The sequence below is a fragment of the Hyla sarda genome, chromosome 10, assembly GCF_029499605.1.
Source record: "Hyla sarda isolate aHylSar1 chromosome 10, aHylSar1.hap1, whole genome shotgun sequence".
NCBI classification, from domain to species: domain Eukaryota; kingdom Metazoa; phylum Chordata; class Amphibia; order Anura; family Hylidae; genus Hyla; species Hyla sarda.
Window position 1 is genome coordinate 89,663,693 of NC_079198.1, and position 17,802 is coordinate 89,681,494.

The following is a 17,802-nucleotide window of genomic DNA, read 5'->3' on the forward strand; positions in this document are numbered from 1 at the left end:
ATATATAGCTGAGCTTATTAGTCCTCTCTGTGAATCAGCATGCCTCACTTGCAAGCTTACAGCAGGGAATGCAAGTGAATAAAAATATATTAATTGGAGTCAGAATCAGCATCTTTTAAACTATTTAATGATTACAGTAGATTATAGATGTTTTGGAGGTGATGGAGTTTCTTTAAGTAACACACTGCAATTCTGCTAGATCTTCATGATTCTTCATTTGAGAATTAGTTAAAAATACATTATCAGCAATTTCCTAATACAATTCTATTACCTGAATTGCTCCCTTTACTAATATAAAATAATCGGTTCATTTAGGGACAGAAGAGGGCAGATAAAACAAGTTCCCTCCCTGTGATATGTAATATCACTCATAGGGTCAGCAGCATATAAAAATGTGTTGTGGATGGAATAATAGTATATAAGGTTGGATGATCAGGATATGATTAAAGCAAATCTGCCAGCAGTATTTTCTGCTAGGAGCTGCAGACGCTGTTGGGATATAAAAGCAAACTGCGCCTTTCCTGGAGGTGATAGTGGTTGTCAAATTACCTTTGTATTTCTTAGCGAAGTGTCAAGGAGGTGAAGTCAAGCTACTGAAAAGCTACAGCCTGGCACTCCTCCTTGCTCACCATCACCTCCCAGGCCCCCTTTATTGATTGGATGTATAGCGTTCTGTACACAGTCAGGAATGGGCTGGGAGCTCAGAGTAAGTGAGGTGACATTCCAGCCTGTGGCACTTGCATAGCTTGGCCCCTCCTCCTTGATACTCGGCTTAAAAACATAAAAGGTGATTTTATAAGTTTGGCAACCACCATCAGTTTCAGGCAAAGGTGCTGTCTGCTTTTATACCCCCCAACAGCTACAATACAGTCTGGCAATGTATCATTGCATACAATACAGCTGACGGATTCACTTTAAGTCAATGAGGCTGGCAGTAATTGACCTGTTGGCTAACTAGCTATTTGGTGTACAGCTTCCCAGGCTTTTCTGATAGCAATTTAAATGTGGACATTTCTTCTGTGTTGAATAACTGTGTCAAGAGGGAGCAGACTGACTTCCCCCTGGCTTTAACCCCATGGCTGTTCTCCACTAGTACCTGAAATATTCCCAAGGAAGCAATTCAGATTCTAATCTAGTAGTGTTTATTACATGAAAAAGCGAGTCTACTGGCAGTAAACATGGGATGTTAGAGAGGAGCCGTATTTGCAGCAATTAGATACTAGTTTGTAGTAATAGGTTATAGTCTATGATAATAAGAAACAAGCTGGGTTGGTGCAAGCTTGGTTAATGTCTAAATATATTTGACATCTGATATTAACAGAACAAGTGCTAATAAATGATTACATAACTTTAATAACATTCACAACAACATTAACATTTAATATCATCCATCTGTAATAAACTTCCTATTGTTTTTTGTGCTTTTACAATTTGTGGCAAAAATTATGGAGATGACTTAACCCTTAAGGACCGAGAGTTTTTCCGTTTTTTCCTCCTTGCCTTTAAAAAATCATAACTCTTTCAATTTTGCACCTAAAAATCCATATGGTCGCTTATTTTTTTGCGCCACCAATTCTACTTTATAATTACGTCAGTCATTTTGCCCAAAAATCTACGGCGAAACGGAAAAAAAAAAATCATTGTGAGACCAAATTGAAAAAAAACCCCGCTGTTTTGTAACTTTTGGGGGTTTCCGTTTCTACGTAATACATTTTTCGGTAAAAATGACACCTTATCTTTATTCTGTAGGTCCATACGATTAAAATGATCCCCTACTTATATAGGTTTGATTTTGTCGTACTTCTGGAAAAAATCTTAACTACATGCAGGAAAATTAATACGTTTAAAATTGTCATCCTCTGACCCCTATAACTTCTTTATTTTTGCGCATATGGGGCGGTATGAGGGCTCATTTTTTGCGCCATGTTCTGAAGTTTTTAGCGGTACCGTTTTTGCATTGCTAGGATTGATTATTCATTTTTTCATGATATAAAAAGTGACCAAAAATGCACTATTTTTGGACTTTGGAATTTTTTTGCGCGTACGCCATTGACCGTGCGGTTTAATTAACAATATATTTTTATAATTCGGACATTTCCGCACGCGGCGATACCATATATGTTTATTTTTATTTACACTGTGTTTTTTTTTATGGGAAAAGGCGGGTGATTCAAACTTTTAATAGGGAAGGGGTTAAATGATCTTTATTCACTTTTTTTTGCAGTGTTATAGCTCCCATAGGGACCAATAACACTGCACACACTGATCTATTGTCACTGGTTTCTCATAGGAAACCAGCGATTGATGATTCTGCCGCGTGACTGCTCATGCCTGGATCTCAGGCACTGAGCAGTCATTTGGCGATCGGACAGCAAGGAGGCAGGTAGGGATCCTCCTGCTGTCCTGTAAGCTGTTCGGGATGCTGCAATTTCACCGTGGCTATCCCGAACAGCCCACTGAGCTAACCGGCATGCTTTCACTTTCACTTTAGATGCGGCGTTCAACTTTGAACGCCGCGTCTAAAGGGTTAATAGCGCGCGGTACCGCAATCAATGCCGCGCGCTATTAGCCACAAGTCCCGCCCGTTGTTCGAGGCCGGGCCCGACCCACTATGAAGCGGGGCCACGCGGTGGCCCCGCGTTATAGATCGGGAGTGGACACATGACGTTCCAGTACGTCATGTGTCCTTAAGGAGTTAAAGGGGTTTTCCAGCCCAAAACTTTTTTTTATACATCAACTGGCTCCGGAAAGTTAAACAGATTTGTAAATTACTTCTATTAAAAAATCTTAATCCTTCCAATAGTTATTAGCTTCTGAAGTTGAGTTGTTGTTTTCTGTCTAACTGCTCTCTGATGACTTACGTCCCGGGACGTGACATCCTCATTGAGCAGTTAGACAGAAAACTTCAGAAGCTAATAACTATTGGAAGGATTAAGATTTTTTAATAAAAGTAATTTACAAATCTGTTTAACTTTCCGGAGCCAGTTGATAGATATAAAAAAGGTTTTGCCTGAAATACCCCTTTAAGGATATTCAAGGTGAATCTGTAAATGTTAGCCCTACTTGATCTGTAAAAACATATGATATTAAATAAAATAATTTCCTTTCGAAGTATGCTTCATGAAGCCAGAATGTTCAGCTAATAAACATTGCTTTAGGTCTTATTGTGTATTTGCTTACAAAACTAAGTGTGGTGAGTTCATAATTTTTGCTAGAGTTTAGCAAAAAATATTAGCAAAAGCCCTAAGAAAAAGACAACAAATAGTGATATTTGGTTTATTATAGTTGTCATATACCAGAGGAGGCATCTGCAACAATACAGAGAACAACTCCAATGAAGTTATAATGAATAAGACAACAATTGCAGAAAAGCTAATATAATATTTTCAAATATTAAACAACTATCAACAGTTAACACAACTCCCTCGTATAATATTATAATTAGAAATAGTCTCTACAGCCGTAAGATGCAGAGGGGGGGCAGAGGAAGCAGTCGTACATGGTACGTGGTACGTAAGGAGCTATTACCAGTTTTGTACTATTGCCCAAAAGCTTCAAGTAACACCTATGACAAGATAGTACCTATTAAAACCTGAAGGGCTGTGTGGCAGCATAGTGTGTTAGTACTAGAATACTAAATTCAAATCCTACTTTGAATAATAACATCTGCACATACTGTATATTCTTGCTCATGTGCAGTTGAGAACATAAACAGATGGAGTCCTAAAAAAAAAGAAGAATGGAACACTATTATGGTGTTGGGTTCTTTCTATGATCTTTTGGGTTAATTCACCACACCATTCTTTGCTAATAATTCAGTTCCTATGAAAGAGAAAGAGAGAGTCTTGCATGTTTTTGTCACGTAGCAGGAAATGAAATGAGACCAAACAGGATTTCCCTCAAGGACCCTCAAGCAACTACATGGTTTATCTTTATGGTATACATACTCTTGCTCACATTCTCCAGTAATATGTCATTTAACCTACCAACAATACTGATTATTTTATAAGTGTGCAGGAGATATTAGACTATGATACTCAATGGATAAAGGGACTGTAAATAAAGCCTGTGTTATAACCAAGATATACAGCAATATAGACTATACAGTATTACCCTACAGTATCCTATACAGTTACATTATGTGTCCAGAATGTAAAACAGTTATTTGTGCCAGCACACAGTTGAAGGCACATGTTGGTATGGAAAACTCCATAGGATAACATTAGTGAAGTAATATACAGTGACACTTCTTTGAAAATATAACTCATAATTATATCAAACATTTGGTTTACTCTGTTGTTGGTCTAAAATAAAATAGCCAGTGTTTATAATGTATGGGGTCTGAAAATTTATCATAAGAAATCTGGTCTGGTTAAGGGGTGGACTTCTCAAAGAGGTTATCTTTTGGAGAAGTTTAATTGTACACATGTACAACATGTAGCAATATATTAGGGAATTGTGATTGATGGTATAGATTTGGAATATGGTAAGAATTCTAATGCTGGGTTGCGTTTATTAGCATCAATAATTTTTATGTACAATGAACATTTACTATATATATATCCTGTATGGTTGTTTGATTCAGATAGGAAAGTAAAAACACAAGGAATAGACATTTCAATAATTCAGAAAGTCTCGTAAATGTCCTGGTGAGTGCTATGAATTATGTAAAGCTGAACAAACCTATTTAAAAAATCATAAACCCTACAACATCAAGGGAGGTTTTTATGTGTGTGCTGTGGGATAACTGGGCCACAGTTTTATGAAGTCAATCTATATTTAAAGGACTCAATATTTATTAAGAGGCTGTTATTACTGGTGTGAATGTCGATGGTAAGCTTAATGGGGTTTTATTTTACAGTATAGTGTTGTGATTTTCGTTAATTTCGTTATTCTGTTAATTTTTACCTTGTATATGCAAAAATATGTTTATGTATTGATGCAAGATCACTTACATAATTTACAAAAGTATATATATATATATATATATATATATATATATATACACACACACATATACCTGCTAGGTCTCTTGATATGCCTAGTTTAGTAAATACTTGCAATCAACATGGTAGGCTCTTTTCTTAGCAATTTGCATTCTCCTGCACATTCCTAGGTGGAGGCAGAAATAACTACTATTTTGTGGTTGCAGGATGGCCAGGAGTCTCTTATTAAAACTGCAAATGGTTTACTGCAAAGTGCTATGGTTTCCTTGCAAGTACAGGTAAAATATATGGCCTTTGGTATTTGCCATGGCTGCAACATGCTGATTATTTTATTGCTTACCCTTGTACTGCATGTAGATGGCAATGACTGGTCTGTTAAGCAAATTGCCTTATAACATACTAACCATTCATGGAAATACAACAGTGAGGCTAAACAATTATAAACACTTATAAACCCCACCTTCGCAATAATACAGGGCTTAAAGGAAAACTGTCAGCTTGCTCCAAACCCCCCAAAAACCAGCGGTACTGCGGGGGACGCTGATCAGTTTGATGCTTACTGTGTCCGGATCCGGCCCGCCGTTTGGCCGTATTCTTCTATTTTCGGTATATGCTAATTAGGTACTAACTTGCACCGGCCGGGCTTACTGGCACTCTGACATCAGCATTTTTGGCCGCAGCGCCTCCCAGCTCATCAATATTACACCCCCCCACCCCCCTCCGCCTCTCCCTGCTCTGTAATGAAGAGGGAGAAGTGGAGGGAGGGGAGGAATATTAATGAGCTGGGCGGCGCTGTGACCAAAAATGCTGATGTCAGAGTGCCAGTTAGCCCGGCCGGTGCAAGTTAGCACCTAATTAGTATATACCGAAAATAGAATATTACGGACGAACGGCGGGCACGGTAAGCATCAACTAATCAGCTTCCCCCGCACTACCAGCCAGTACTGCTGGTTAGTGCGGAGGAGCAAGCTGATAGTTTTCCTTTAACACTTGACATTTGCAGCAGTATTACTGAGTCCCTTTAAAACTGTAGGAATCATAATGTAATTTAGTGTTCAGGTCCAAGCTACACCATGATGTTATGTGCTGTCAAAGTGCTAAATTGTCACATAGTGACACTTCTCCTGGAGAATGACAAAAACTTTGAGGATACGTTCATACGATCATAACTCACAGCAGGTTGCCACTATTGTGGACTTTTGGTGGAATCATTGAAGTGAATGGTAGCATAACTCGCAGCAGATTTCCTGCAGCGGGTTAACCGCTGGGAGTTACAATCGTGTAAACTTACAAAGATATGGCCAAAGCTACTCCCATAACCCCATAAAGTTCCATGAGGCAGATTGTGCCTATTGCCTAATTCCAACCATATACTGTACTGAAAGAGTTTACTAGAGAAAATGCAGAACAGATCAATAGTTTTTTTCTGCAGAGCTTGTCCAGTTCTCCCATTGCTTATTTAATAAATGAACCAAAATATTGAAAATGTTAAAATGAATATTAAGTGAAAAGAATAAACCAAACAAGATGGTGATACCTTGTGTAATACTAGGGATGTAAGAAAAAATCGATTATCGCGATTATCGCGATTTTTTGTTCCGCGATACTGAATCGATTTTAAAATTCTGAGAATCGATTTTTTTTATAAATTATTATAATTAACATTTACTGTATTTCACTCACTGAGTCACAGTCCTATTTGTCTGTCTTATTTTTTTTATAACACTTAAACTCCTGACCACTAGTTGGCAGTGTACCTGTTATCAGCTCTGTCCCACTCGCAGGCTGCTACCGCGAGACTACAGACTCAGAACAAACAGGAAGGAGAACGTACGCACTCACAGGACAACTCTCGCGGGATCTTGTTCTTTCTCAGCTAGAATAAGTTTTCCCAAGCTTTTAATAGGGAATATCGTGATATATCGTGATATATCGCCAACATGACAGTATCGCAATATATTGCGATATATCGAATCGCCACCCTGGTATCGCGATTCGAATCGAATCGCCAAATTATTGGCGATTCACACCCCTATGTAATACTATTGGGCCTGTGGGGCAGTACAATCCATTCTCTGAAATTCAAATAGGTGGCTGCTCACCTGGAGTATAAAAGAAATGTGCTTGTCACCCCTACATTGGGATACTGGAAGAAAGGTGGCTGTCTGGTCAGGATAGCTGGCTGGATTGATCATATATACATATATATATATATATATATATATATATATATATATATATATATATATACATATATCAGGGCAGAAAAATGGTTATATGCTTGGTGCAATCAACAACTTTTGACAAGTGTGATTGACATGTCAAAAGTTGTTATTAATGATAGTAACATTTTAAAAGTGGACAGGACAAGGAAAATCATAATCATAAAATAAATTTTACTTTTGTATTGACAGTAATTTTATTTTATTATACGATTCTGTATACACTTGTCCTGCCCACAAGTGCCATCCATTTTGGACATGTGTTTATATAGCCCCCATTACCTTGTTATTACATCAATTTGAGGAGAGGAGACAGCCCCCCAAAAGCAGGGGTTTAAACCCTTTTATCTATAATTACTTTAAACAAGTAAGTTGTTATTTAACACGGCATGTTGTGGATACCTACGAGGCAGTGCCGTGCATATAGCCACTCTTCTGCCTTTTGATATCAAAATAAATTAGGCTGAAGTTAAGGATTGAATAAGATAAATAATAAAAAATAAAGTACTACAGTTTTTTTTTTATATGGAATTATTTACTTTAGAGAATCATTTGTTTATATGGCATTTTAGGCTACATGTAGCTAAATGATGGGGCTTACCAAAAGGAAGTCCCTCAATGAGTTAATGAAAAGTTCTTCATCACAGCCCAGCTTTTGGCTCTGAATCTCTTCATGCACCCTCTGACAACAAGGACACCAAACAATTTTGATGGATGCCCTATGATACTGTTTTTATGATGTTTTTACTAAAATGAAATGGAGCAGTTCATATAGTGGATTGATCATGGATGGCACCTAATTTCAGGATGCATAAAGTACTGGTAGTGGAGATAGAGTGCACCTTATCAGTTCATTTTGAATGGCATCATTGTCTAAACTACAGTCAAGTGTAATATAATTTATTTAAGAAATAGGACAATGTTGCTTTGCACTTTTAGGGTACTGTCCCACGTAGCACATACGCAGAGTATTTCCCGCTGTGCAAAATCTGCAGCAGCAGGAAATACGGTGTGTATTCCTCATTCACCATACTCACAGGGCTTTCCAGCAGCAGCCCTACGTGTGTTGTGAGTTTTGGAGGCGGGGCCGCGCGTCACAGTTACGTCGGCACGCGGCCCCGCCTACAAAACGCACTATAAAAATATGACCCCCGCCAGCGCATTAATAAAAATATGACCCCCGCCAGCGCATTAATAAAAATATGACCCCCGCCAGCACATTTATATGTATACATCTATACCCCCGCCAGCGCATTTATATGTATACATCTATACCCCCTGCCAGTGCATAATGTGACCCCGCCGGTGCATCCGTCTTAACTTTCATTTGCAGCGCTATATGTGAATGGTATATCTATTAGAATGCATCTAGCAGCCTCTGACCAGATGATCCTGATAGATATACTATTCATTCATAGCGCCGGCGGCTGCATATGTATATAGATGTGCTGGGGGGCAGACATATAGCTTTATCTGCCCCCCCACAGCGCTTCTATATACATATGCAGCTGCCGCGCTATGAATGAATAGTATATCTGTCAGCAACATCGGCTGGGCGGCTGCTGGATGCGCTGCTGACAGATATACTTGTCATATATAGCGCATTTGTGCAGCGTTATATGTGATATCTACTACTGGGATATATACTATTCATTCATAGCGACAGCGGATGCATATGTATATAGAAGCGCTGTGGGGGGCAGATAACGCTATGTGTCTGCCCCCCCCCCCCCCCAGCACATCTATATACATAAGCAACCACCAGCGCTATGAATGAATAGTATATCTATCAGGATCATCTGGCCGGTGGCTGCTGGATGCGTTCTGATAGATATACCATTCACATATAGTGCTGCATTGGAAAATTAAGATAAATGCGCCGGCGGGATCACATTATGCGCTGGCAGGGGTATAGATGTATACATATAAATGCGCCCGCACGGGTCACATTATGCGCTGGCGGGGGGTATAGATGTATGCATATAAATGCGCCGGCAAGGGTCACATTATGTGCTGGCGGGGTTATAGATATATACATATACATGCACTGGCGGGGGTCATATTTTTATCAATGTGCTGGCGGGGGGGGGTCATATTTTTATGAATGCACTGGGGGCTAGATATATAGTGCTTTATGCCCCCTCCCTCCTTACAACACTTTTAATATACATATGTCCCCTCCCCATGGGGAATTTAAAAATGAAAGTAAAAAATACATTGTGTACATCGCAGGGTTGCGGAGCATTCCGCCCGCTCCCCTGCTTAATAACTTCGGATCGGATCGGGTGTCAGAAGTGAGACCCGGTGCGATCAATCCCTCAGCCCCTGTACTACAACCGCCATAATGGAACAGACTCTGTTCCATGATGGGGGTAGTAGTGCAAACACTAATGTAGCCTCCCCAGCCACCAACAGACTCCCGCAGCTGGGGAACTACTACTCCCATCATGGAAACAAGTATGTTCCATGATGGGAGTAGTAGTAGTCCTGGCTGTGGGAGCCTGTAGGCAGAGGTGTTAAAACGTCCTTACATGACGGATGTTATAACGGGTTAACGGATGAATATGCCTGTTATTTGGACAGACATTAGTCTGCCGTTAGCATCAGTTACTTCACCGGTTATTAAACGTCCGTTAACAATACATAATAACGTACGTTTATTAACGGGTGAACTTCATAGTGTGAAAGCCCCCTTAGTTTATTCAACCTATAAATATGTCTTCTAAGTCTACCATGCATGTTAAGCTCGGCTGACAGTACGTTTATGATAATGGGGAGAATGGAAAAATCCTTCTGATAGCATCTTATCTCCCATGGAAACAAAGTATTAAGAATATTAAGTTGCAGTTTGGACTAAAAATCTATAAATTGGTCCCTAAATCTGCATGTGTGTGACAATATATATATATATATATATATATATATATATATATATATATATACATATATATATATATAGGATCTTTACACAAACAATATAGTTTGAATTATCTTTATTGGTTAGTCAAAATTTACAAGCTGACTTTGTGAATATACAGCGTCACAAACTGCACTGTACACAGAGATGTTACAGTGTTAAGATGAAGAATCAACAATCAGAACCTTTACAATGGAAACACTGTTACAATCTCAACAATGAGTGGTTTAGGTTCAGATTTGACTGTTCTAAATGGAAAATTATTAGTCATTTGTTCTTAAAGCAATGACTGTAGCAATAAGTCATTGAACACCACTAACCAAATTATTGAGGCTAACCAAATACTTAATAATAAAAAGTCAGACAATCAATTCACTTTGAAGCACTTAGGATACGATGAACGTAGATTCTAATGAATTGATGGCCCAATAAACCACCTCTTAAAATGATCCCTGATTTTTATGAGTTTGGAAAATCATTAAACTATTATTCCTTTAAACTTGTGAGACCAACCAAGCTTGTTTGAGTGTTATTGTAGATAATAATATCTACGGGTCATCTACAACTATCCTTTTATTACTATGGGCATGGGTTACGTTAAGCAGTGTGGTGCTGGAAAACAACTAAGGGTTAGGTTCTTGTTCTCTGAGTACAGCATTTTACAGCTAATAGGTTTTATACCTCTTGTTTCTGGGGTCGAGTCCACGAAGCCTGGAGAGAACAGATATAAAAACACAACAAACACAGAAAGCAATAAAACATTTTTTTGTGGTTATTGTATGTGCTGAGTTATGCTATAGTCAGCTGTCCGTGCACTGCATGCAGTTAAGTGAATCGCTTGGGTGAGTTTTCTGCAATCTAGGGCCCTTTGGCAGGCAGTGTACCACAATCCCAGCATGTAACACCAAATTGTATACAATGGGGCATGCTGTGATATGTTGTTATGCTGCTGTCGGAGGGCACCAGGATGCCATCAACTGGTTGAAGGTTATGACACATTTTCTCAACACAACAATTAGTAAATCCCACATACATGAAGATCACCATTTTAACATGGTTACAATTAAAAGCAGCAGTACTTTGAAGTATTAATATAGCAATTGTAAAACAAAAATATGACTATATTGCAATACACCCATCCAGGTGTCCCAAAACTCCTACTCTAGCACAACAGTGAACTGACTTACTTATGGTAGGTGACTTTTTTAATGGGTCATGGTATATGTTGTGGTTATAAAGAAAGCCCTCATCATCTATTAGCTTTTAATACTTTTCAGGCAGCCCATTATTCGAGGGGTTGTGCAGTCTAAGTATCTCCTTTTTACCTCTGAAGTGTATAATGGGGATCATATTGCTAGGACATGCTGTGATCACAAGGGAATCATAGTGTAATGCCTGTTTTTCCTCCAGTGGATTGCAAGCATTACATAGTACCTGTATTAACTGGCATTCATAGTCCTCCAGTATAGATAGCCAGCTTTGACCTTACTTGAACTCTTGATAACTGGGAACAGTCCCGCTCAGTGGGAAGGCTCCTTTAGGGTACACTCACACAAGCGGATTTTGCTGCAGATTCGCTGGTGAAGGCCCGCTCTATGCTGTCTTTACATGTGCCTGCTCGTAGCAGCAATACGCCGCTACGAGCAGACACACTGCGATGTGTGAGTCGCAGTATACTCGCACATCGCGGGAGCTCTCTGTCTAGCTCAGAGCAGGGAGAGTGGCCGCGATGTGCACATCGCTGCAGGGTGTCTGCTCGTCGAGGCGTATTGCCGATAAGAGCAGGCACATGTAAAGACAGCATAGAGCGGGCCTTCACCAGCAGATCCGCAGCGTAAAATCCACTGTAAATCCGCTCGTGTGAAAGTACCCTTAGAGTATACCTGTCCCTTTAAAAAACATTCGACTTGTCCTTAGACCCCCAACTTAGGTTTTAATCGGTTTGGGGCTGAGTTTTTAGACCCTAATTAATTGTTTGAACAAGCGGGGAGAAAAGTACAGCTGACTAAGACAATCCCATAGACTTACATTGTAGCAATTCTTTTGATCCATATGAGGAAAAGCGACAGTGGCAACATCTATTTTTTTTTTCACGTGGACCTCAGTCCCGCATTTTATTACATTGTTTGCCTCGCTTAGCATGCTCTTCTCCCAGCTAATTCTAGCTATCAGTCATGGTCTAAACAATCAGATCCTGGCCTATCAAAACATGTCTCTACAACATGTCGAAAGTTTTTTAAAGTGACAACACCCATCTAACACCTCTGCATGCTTAAGATTTAGAACAAAAACAACCTGTTTAATGGTAAGACTAATCATATTTTTATCTATCTATCTATCTATCCATCTTCTTCCTAGTAATTTTTTAGCACTACAATAAACCAAAGTGTCCATTATGTGTTACCTTCTGTTAGAGGTCACAGGTAACAACCGAGGAGACTTCCATTTGACCAGCTGGTAAATGCAACAAGATGGCATGTGTACAATGTAAAGCCAGATGAATTTTGGTTTTGGGGTGTTAAGCATTACCAAAACAGTCCTCACATATCACAGCTGTTCCAGATAAATAGCCAATCATGATTAAATATCCAAACAAAGTTTAGGGAACAAAGGATTATCTTTGGTCGCTCAACTTAGTGGCCATGAAGCCTGCCGGTGTCCTCAAAAACTAATGTAATACTACTACTTTAATAATTTACTTTGAGAAAAATAGGGGAGTGGAATTCGGGAAGAAGACATATCTCTATTTTCAATCCTATAATAATGAAATTCCATTAGGAACCAAAGTCAGTGAATAAGATAAAATACTGTCAGTACTGCTGTTTTATCAGATGCTTCCCTTAAACCATTCACGGCTTTGCGTCAGTGAATGAGTTAAGATCGCAGACTTAAAATTCATATTTTAACACCTATGATGATACACATTTTACACTTGAACATGCACACCCAAGCAGTTATTGGTTACATGCACACAGTGGACTTCAATGTACACAATGATGTCACATCGTTCCACATTACATGCAGGAAATGCAATGGATTGTCATTACTGCCTAAAACCATAATAAAAAGTTCAACAGGGTTATGTCTACAAGTAGTTTAGTAGGCAGGAACTCTCATCAGACAAGATAAAGGGAAGATCACATATCAAAATAACGGAAATGAAAAAAGTTAAAATAGACAATATTCCCAAATTTACCAACAGAACACAAGTGGCACCTTCATTTGGCCACTTTTGGAGCCAAAGATAAAAACACACAAGCTTTTCTCATAAAGTATATAGCTACCTGCACTCTATGGACTGTTTACACTCGCTGATTATCTTTTTCTTTGAGATACTTTGTGATTGTCTTTGCATAGCAAAGTGGTAGCTTAGCAGGAGACCAACTACCCTGGTTTAAAGCTGATCAGGGGATTTCATCTTTCGCTTAGCTGTATTTTGTCCATTGACACTGCAAACTGACGACTGTTGACATTTCTTTTGTCTTTTGCTAAGGAGCAACTGAGAGACTTTTCAGTGCCCATCCAGCAAAGATCAACAAAAGGAAAGATAAGTTGGCTATACACATTAGTTAGTCAACCCCACCTTAAACATGTATGCTTAGCTGGACATGTAGGTTCATTTGGGGGAAGGCTACTGCCAGATACTTATGCAAGTTGCCTACAATAGAATCAGACATGAACTGATCCTAGTTTCTTCTAACATCAGGTCATCTGGGGCCAGTTAGGCCTCTTACACACTGTCGTTGCTCTGCGTTGAGAATGGCCGTCAAAGCCTCTTTTTTTTTTTCTTTCTGACTTTACTGGCCATTCTCATGACGGGGAGCAACAGCAAACAATGGTTCACGGTGGCTCCCAATGACTATTATGGGGGCCGCTGGGCGCCGTTATGAATAGTGGGAGAAAAAGATGGCACAGGCAGTAATTTTTCTCCTGATATTCTGCCCGGCTCTCCTGGTGGCCGTCACACTGCCGTGCTCTAACGGCAGTGTGAAAGAAGCCTTAAAGGGGTAATCCAGGAATAGAAAGCAGAGCTACTTTCTTTAAAAAAATACTCCCAGTCTGTCTCCAGGTTGGGTGTGGTTCTGCAGCTGAAGTGAATAGAGCCAAGTTGTAAAACTACACCCAAGCTGGAGACAGATGTGGAGCTGTTTTTGAAAGAAATTAGCTGTGTTTTTCTATTCCTGGATAACCCCTTTAAGAGTCCTTATACATCTTAGATGTCAGATTCCCAACAAATTTCTGTCATATCAGAGAACCAAAATAATGGTATGTAGCACCCAAAAAAATCATTGCAATTGTTTGAAATCTGTTGTAATACATCTAGGGCCCCCAACCAATAGGTTACAAGTTAACCCATTCCATTACTTATCTAGCAGCAAAATGGTAAGATATATAAATATGTTCAGCTGATCACACCTTTTCTTAAGGGGCTTTGATAATACTGTTTTGAATCAGTAAAACCTAATATGGTTTTGTTACCAGTCATGTATGTGATCAGGGTCAGAGGTCTGCATTTTGAACATAAGGTCCCATTCACATCATGATTTGTATACACATAGCTGGTATACTTGATAACTCAGAAAGGTTTGCCTGCATATATCTGAATGTGTCCACAATTGGCCTATTGCCTTTATTGGACCAAACAAAGTCTAATATTAGGTCTACCATGCTTTAAGTCCCACACAGAACCAGTGTTAAGTTCAGTAAATGGACTGAATGTAATTACTATTAAACTACATCTGGTCCATTGAAGCCATTGGGCCAGCTGGGAACTCAACACATTATACTACGGTAAACATTATTGACAGGCAAACAAGATATACCTTTGACATGCGGTCAAAACAGGTTGAGAATGGGCCCTTACCCTATTCTAAAACAATGCTATCTGCTAGCATATAGTAAAACACAAAGTTAAAATAAAAAAATACTCCTGAGATGTCTTAGTACCAAGGCCGCTCTTTACTTTTATCAGTTTCTGACCATCCATCTTCAGAACTGATCCTGCTGGGTCAATTATTTAATTTATCATAAATGCCTATACAGTCTTTTACACAGAATAACAAGCATACCACTGCCTTGAAAGCATCAAAATATGATGTCCATAAAGAATTAGGTCTTTTTTTTAGCTTTTTAACATGGATAGTTGACAATGATGGCTTTTTTATATTCTGACCAAAGCAGAGAAAGGTAAAAAAACAAAAACATAGAACCCACTATTTTCAAACTACATATGAAGAGTCACCGGATTAAGGCTGCTCCTATGAATAGTCCTGCTGGCCAGTCCCTCTGTGACACCCCAAACAGCTCTGGCAGCATTCAGGGCTGCACAGTACACAGCGACATCTGAGGTCTATACACCTCTCTTTACTGCCATTGTACTTGATGTTGCGGGAGCTGGCTTGTAATTACTTATTCAGGCCTAGGGGATGTCAATGAAGCTAGTAGGCGGGACTGGCCATTGTGACTTTTTACAGGAACAGCACCTTCCCTATGCTTTTTTAAAGTTAATTTATTTTTCTACATTTTTGCTATAAATACAAGAGCATATAGGTTGTTGCACAGGATATACAAGGGCACCATTGTCAATCATCCAGGATAAAAGGTTGGCCATGGTTTAATGGCCTATATCTCCTGAATGTTCCAATATTATAAACAAATAGACCATATTTAATAAGTGTCCTTCTACCAATAGCATAACAAGCCAAATAACACCACTTATGTTCCAACACAGTTCTTCACTTATATGCTGACTTAAACTGTCCAGTCTCTGAATCAACTCAGCATTCAGATTTTCACTGCAAAAACAGGAACTAATCTTCATCTTTACAGTTCGCACCCCTAATTTATTTTTTAAATGAAGTATGTCTCACAGAAAAGGATTGCAGTAACACATGTTTTGCTATACACATGTTTATTCCCTTTGTGTGTATTGGAACTAAACCAAAAAAGGGAGGAAAAAAAGCAAATTGGACATAATGTTACACCAAGCTCCAAAAAAAGGGCTGGACAAAATTATTGGCACCCTTTCAAAATTGTGGAAAAATAAGATTGTTTCAAGCATGTGATGCTCCTTTAAACTCACCTGGGGCAAGTAACAGGTGTGGGCAATATAAAAATCCCACCTGAAAGCAGTTAAAAAGGAGAGAAGTTCACTTAGTCTTTGAATTATGTTTCTGTGTGTGCCACACTAAGCATGGACAACAGAAAGAGGAGAAGGAACCAAGGAGGACTTGAGAACCAAAATTGTGGAAAAATATCAACAATCTCAAGGTTACAGGAGTCCATCTCCAGAGATCTAGATTTGCCTTTGTCCACATTGCGCAACAATATCAAGAAGTTTGCAACCCATGGCACTGTAGCTAATCTCCCTGGTTGTGGATGGAAGAGAAAAATTGATTTAAGGTGTCAATGTAGGATAGTCCGGATGGTGGATAAGCAGCCCCAAACAAGTTCCAAAGATATTCAAGCTGTCCTGCAGGCTCAGGGAGCATCAGTGTCAGTGCAAACTATCCGTCAACATTTAAATTAAATGAAACACTATTGCAGGAGACCCAGGAGCAACCCACTGCTGACACAGAGACATAAAAAAGCAGGACTACATTTCCAAAATAAACTTGAGTAAGACAAAACCCTTAAGGAAAACGTTTTGTGGACAGATGAGACCAATATAGAGCTTTTTGATACAGCACATCATTCTAGTGTTTACCGAAAATGGAATGAGGCCTATAAAGAAAAGAACACAGTACCTTTGATCTGCTATTAAGCTGGAAAGAATGATGCCTTAGAAATTCCTGTCCTGTGGCCTACCCTAAGTATATTCATGGAAATAGACTTATATTGCCTGCAACAGCCCTCACATCTGCCCGTTGTTAACTAATAGCACAGAAACGCATTTCCCTCATAGTAAGTACAAAGAGCAATAGCCATGATATATATATATATATATATATATATATATATATATATATATATATATAATAACAGCTCAGAAATATGTACAGAAATGTACAACATGTACAGAAATAAAAGAAAAGGTGTCCTACTATTTTATAAAATAGGTGTGAGCAGCAATGGTGGCGGTTCAAAGATGTTTTGGGGTTGTTTTGCTGGCATTGGGTGCCTTGAAAGTGTGCAAAATTAAAACACAAAAGACAGAAGCTCTCCCTTGTGTGACACCTTCAGCATAAAAATTTAAAGTAAGTGAGCCAAGGATCAACTCACCTAAAACGGTTGTGCAAATTCCGGCACAACACGTTTATGCACTTAGTCATTTAAGGCTGCTGCACATTCCTCCTCACGCTCCCAAGCGTGAATAATAGATTTCAATACCACTCCAAACTCCAAAGAGTATAATAGCTGCTGCCAGTAAGGTGATCCAGTTGTGCTACTAAAAACGTATTTTATTAAAACATGCTACGCGTTACGAAACCGGACCTGTTTCTTCTTCAGGCATGACAGAAATCACTCAATGCTCAGAATAAATACCCACAATTCCAATCACAATACAGGAAATGACATAAAAAAATACACACATTTTACAAAATATATAAAAAAGGATATAAAAAACACATAAAAACACACATTAAAAATACACTTATAATATTAGATCAAACAGTAGTTCGTTCTATAACCTCATTAAGCCCTTCCAGGGCCAACGTGTTAAACATAAAGATCTAATAAGATTCCCTGTTGATCAGGGCTTGAAAACGGTTGTTAA

General features: G+C 39.0%; 1 protein-coding gene across 8 annotated transcripts in view; it reads right to left on the reverse strand.

The window, feature by feature from the left end:
- NCAM1 (neural cell adhesion molecule 1) overlaps positions 1 to 17,802 on the reverse strand; it is a 457,028-nt gene that overhangs the window by 119,720 nt on the left and 319,506 nt on the right. For 6 of the 8 annotated variants that reach the window (XR_008848564.1, XM_056544808.1, XM_056544804.1 and 3 more), the window contains exon 9: positions 10,767 to 10,796. The exons of the other annotated variants lie outside the window; for them this stretch is intronic. Coding sequence is in view for 5 of the 6 variants with exons in the window: in XM_056544808.1 (XP_056400783.1) it covers positions 10,767 to 10,796 (30 nt within the window). In the remaining variant the exon portion in view is untranslated. The remainder of the gene's footprint in view (positions 1 to 10,766; positions 10,797 to 17,802) is intronic. 8 annotated transcript variants of the gene reach the window in all.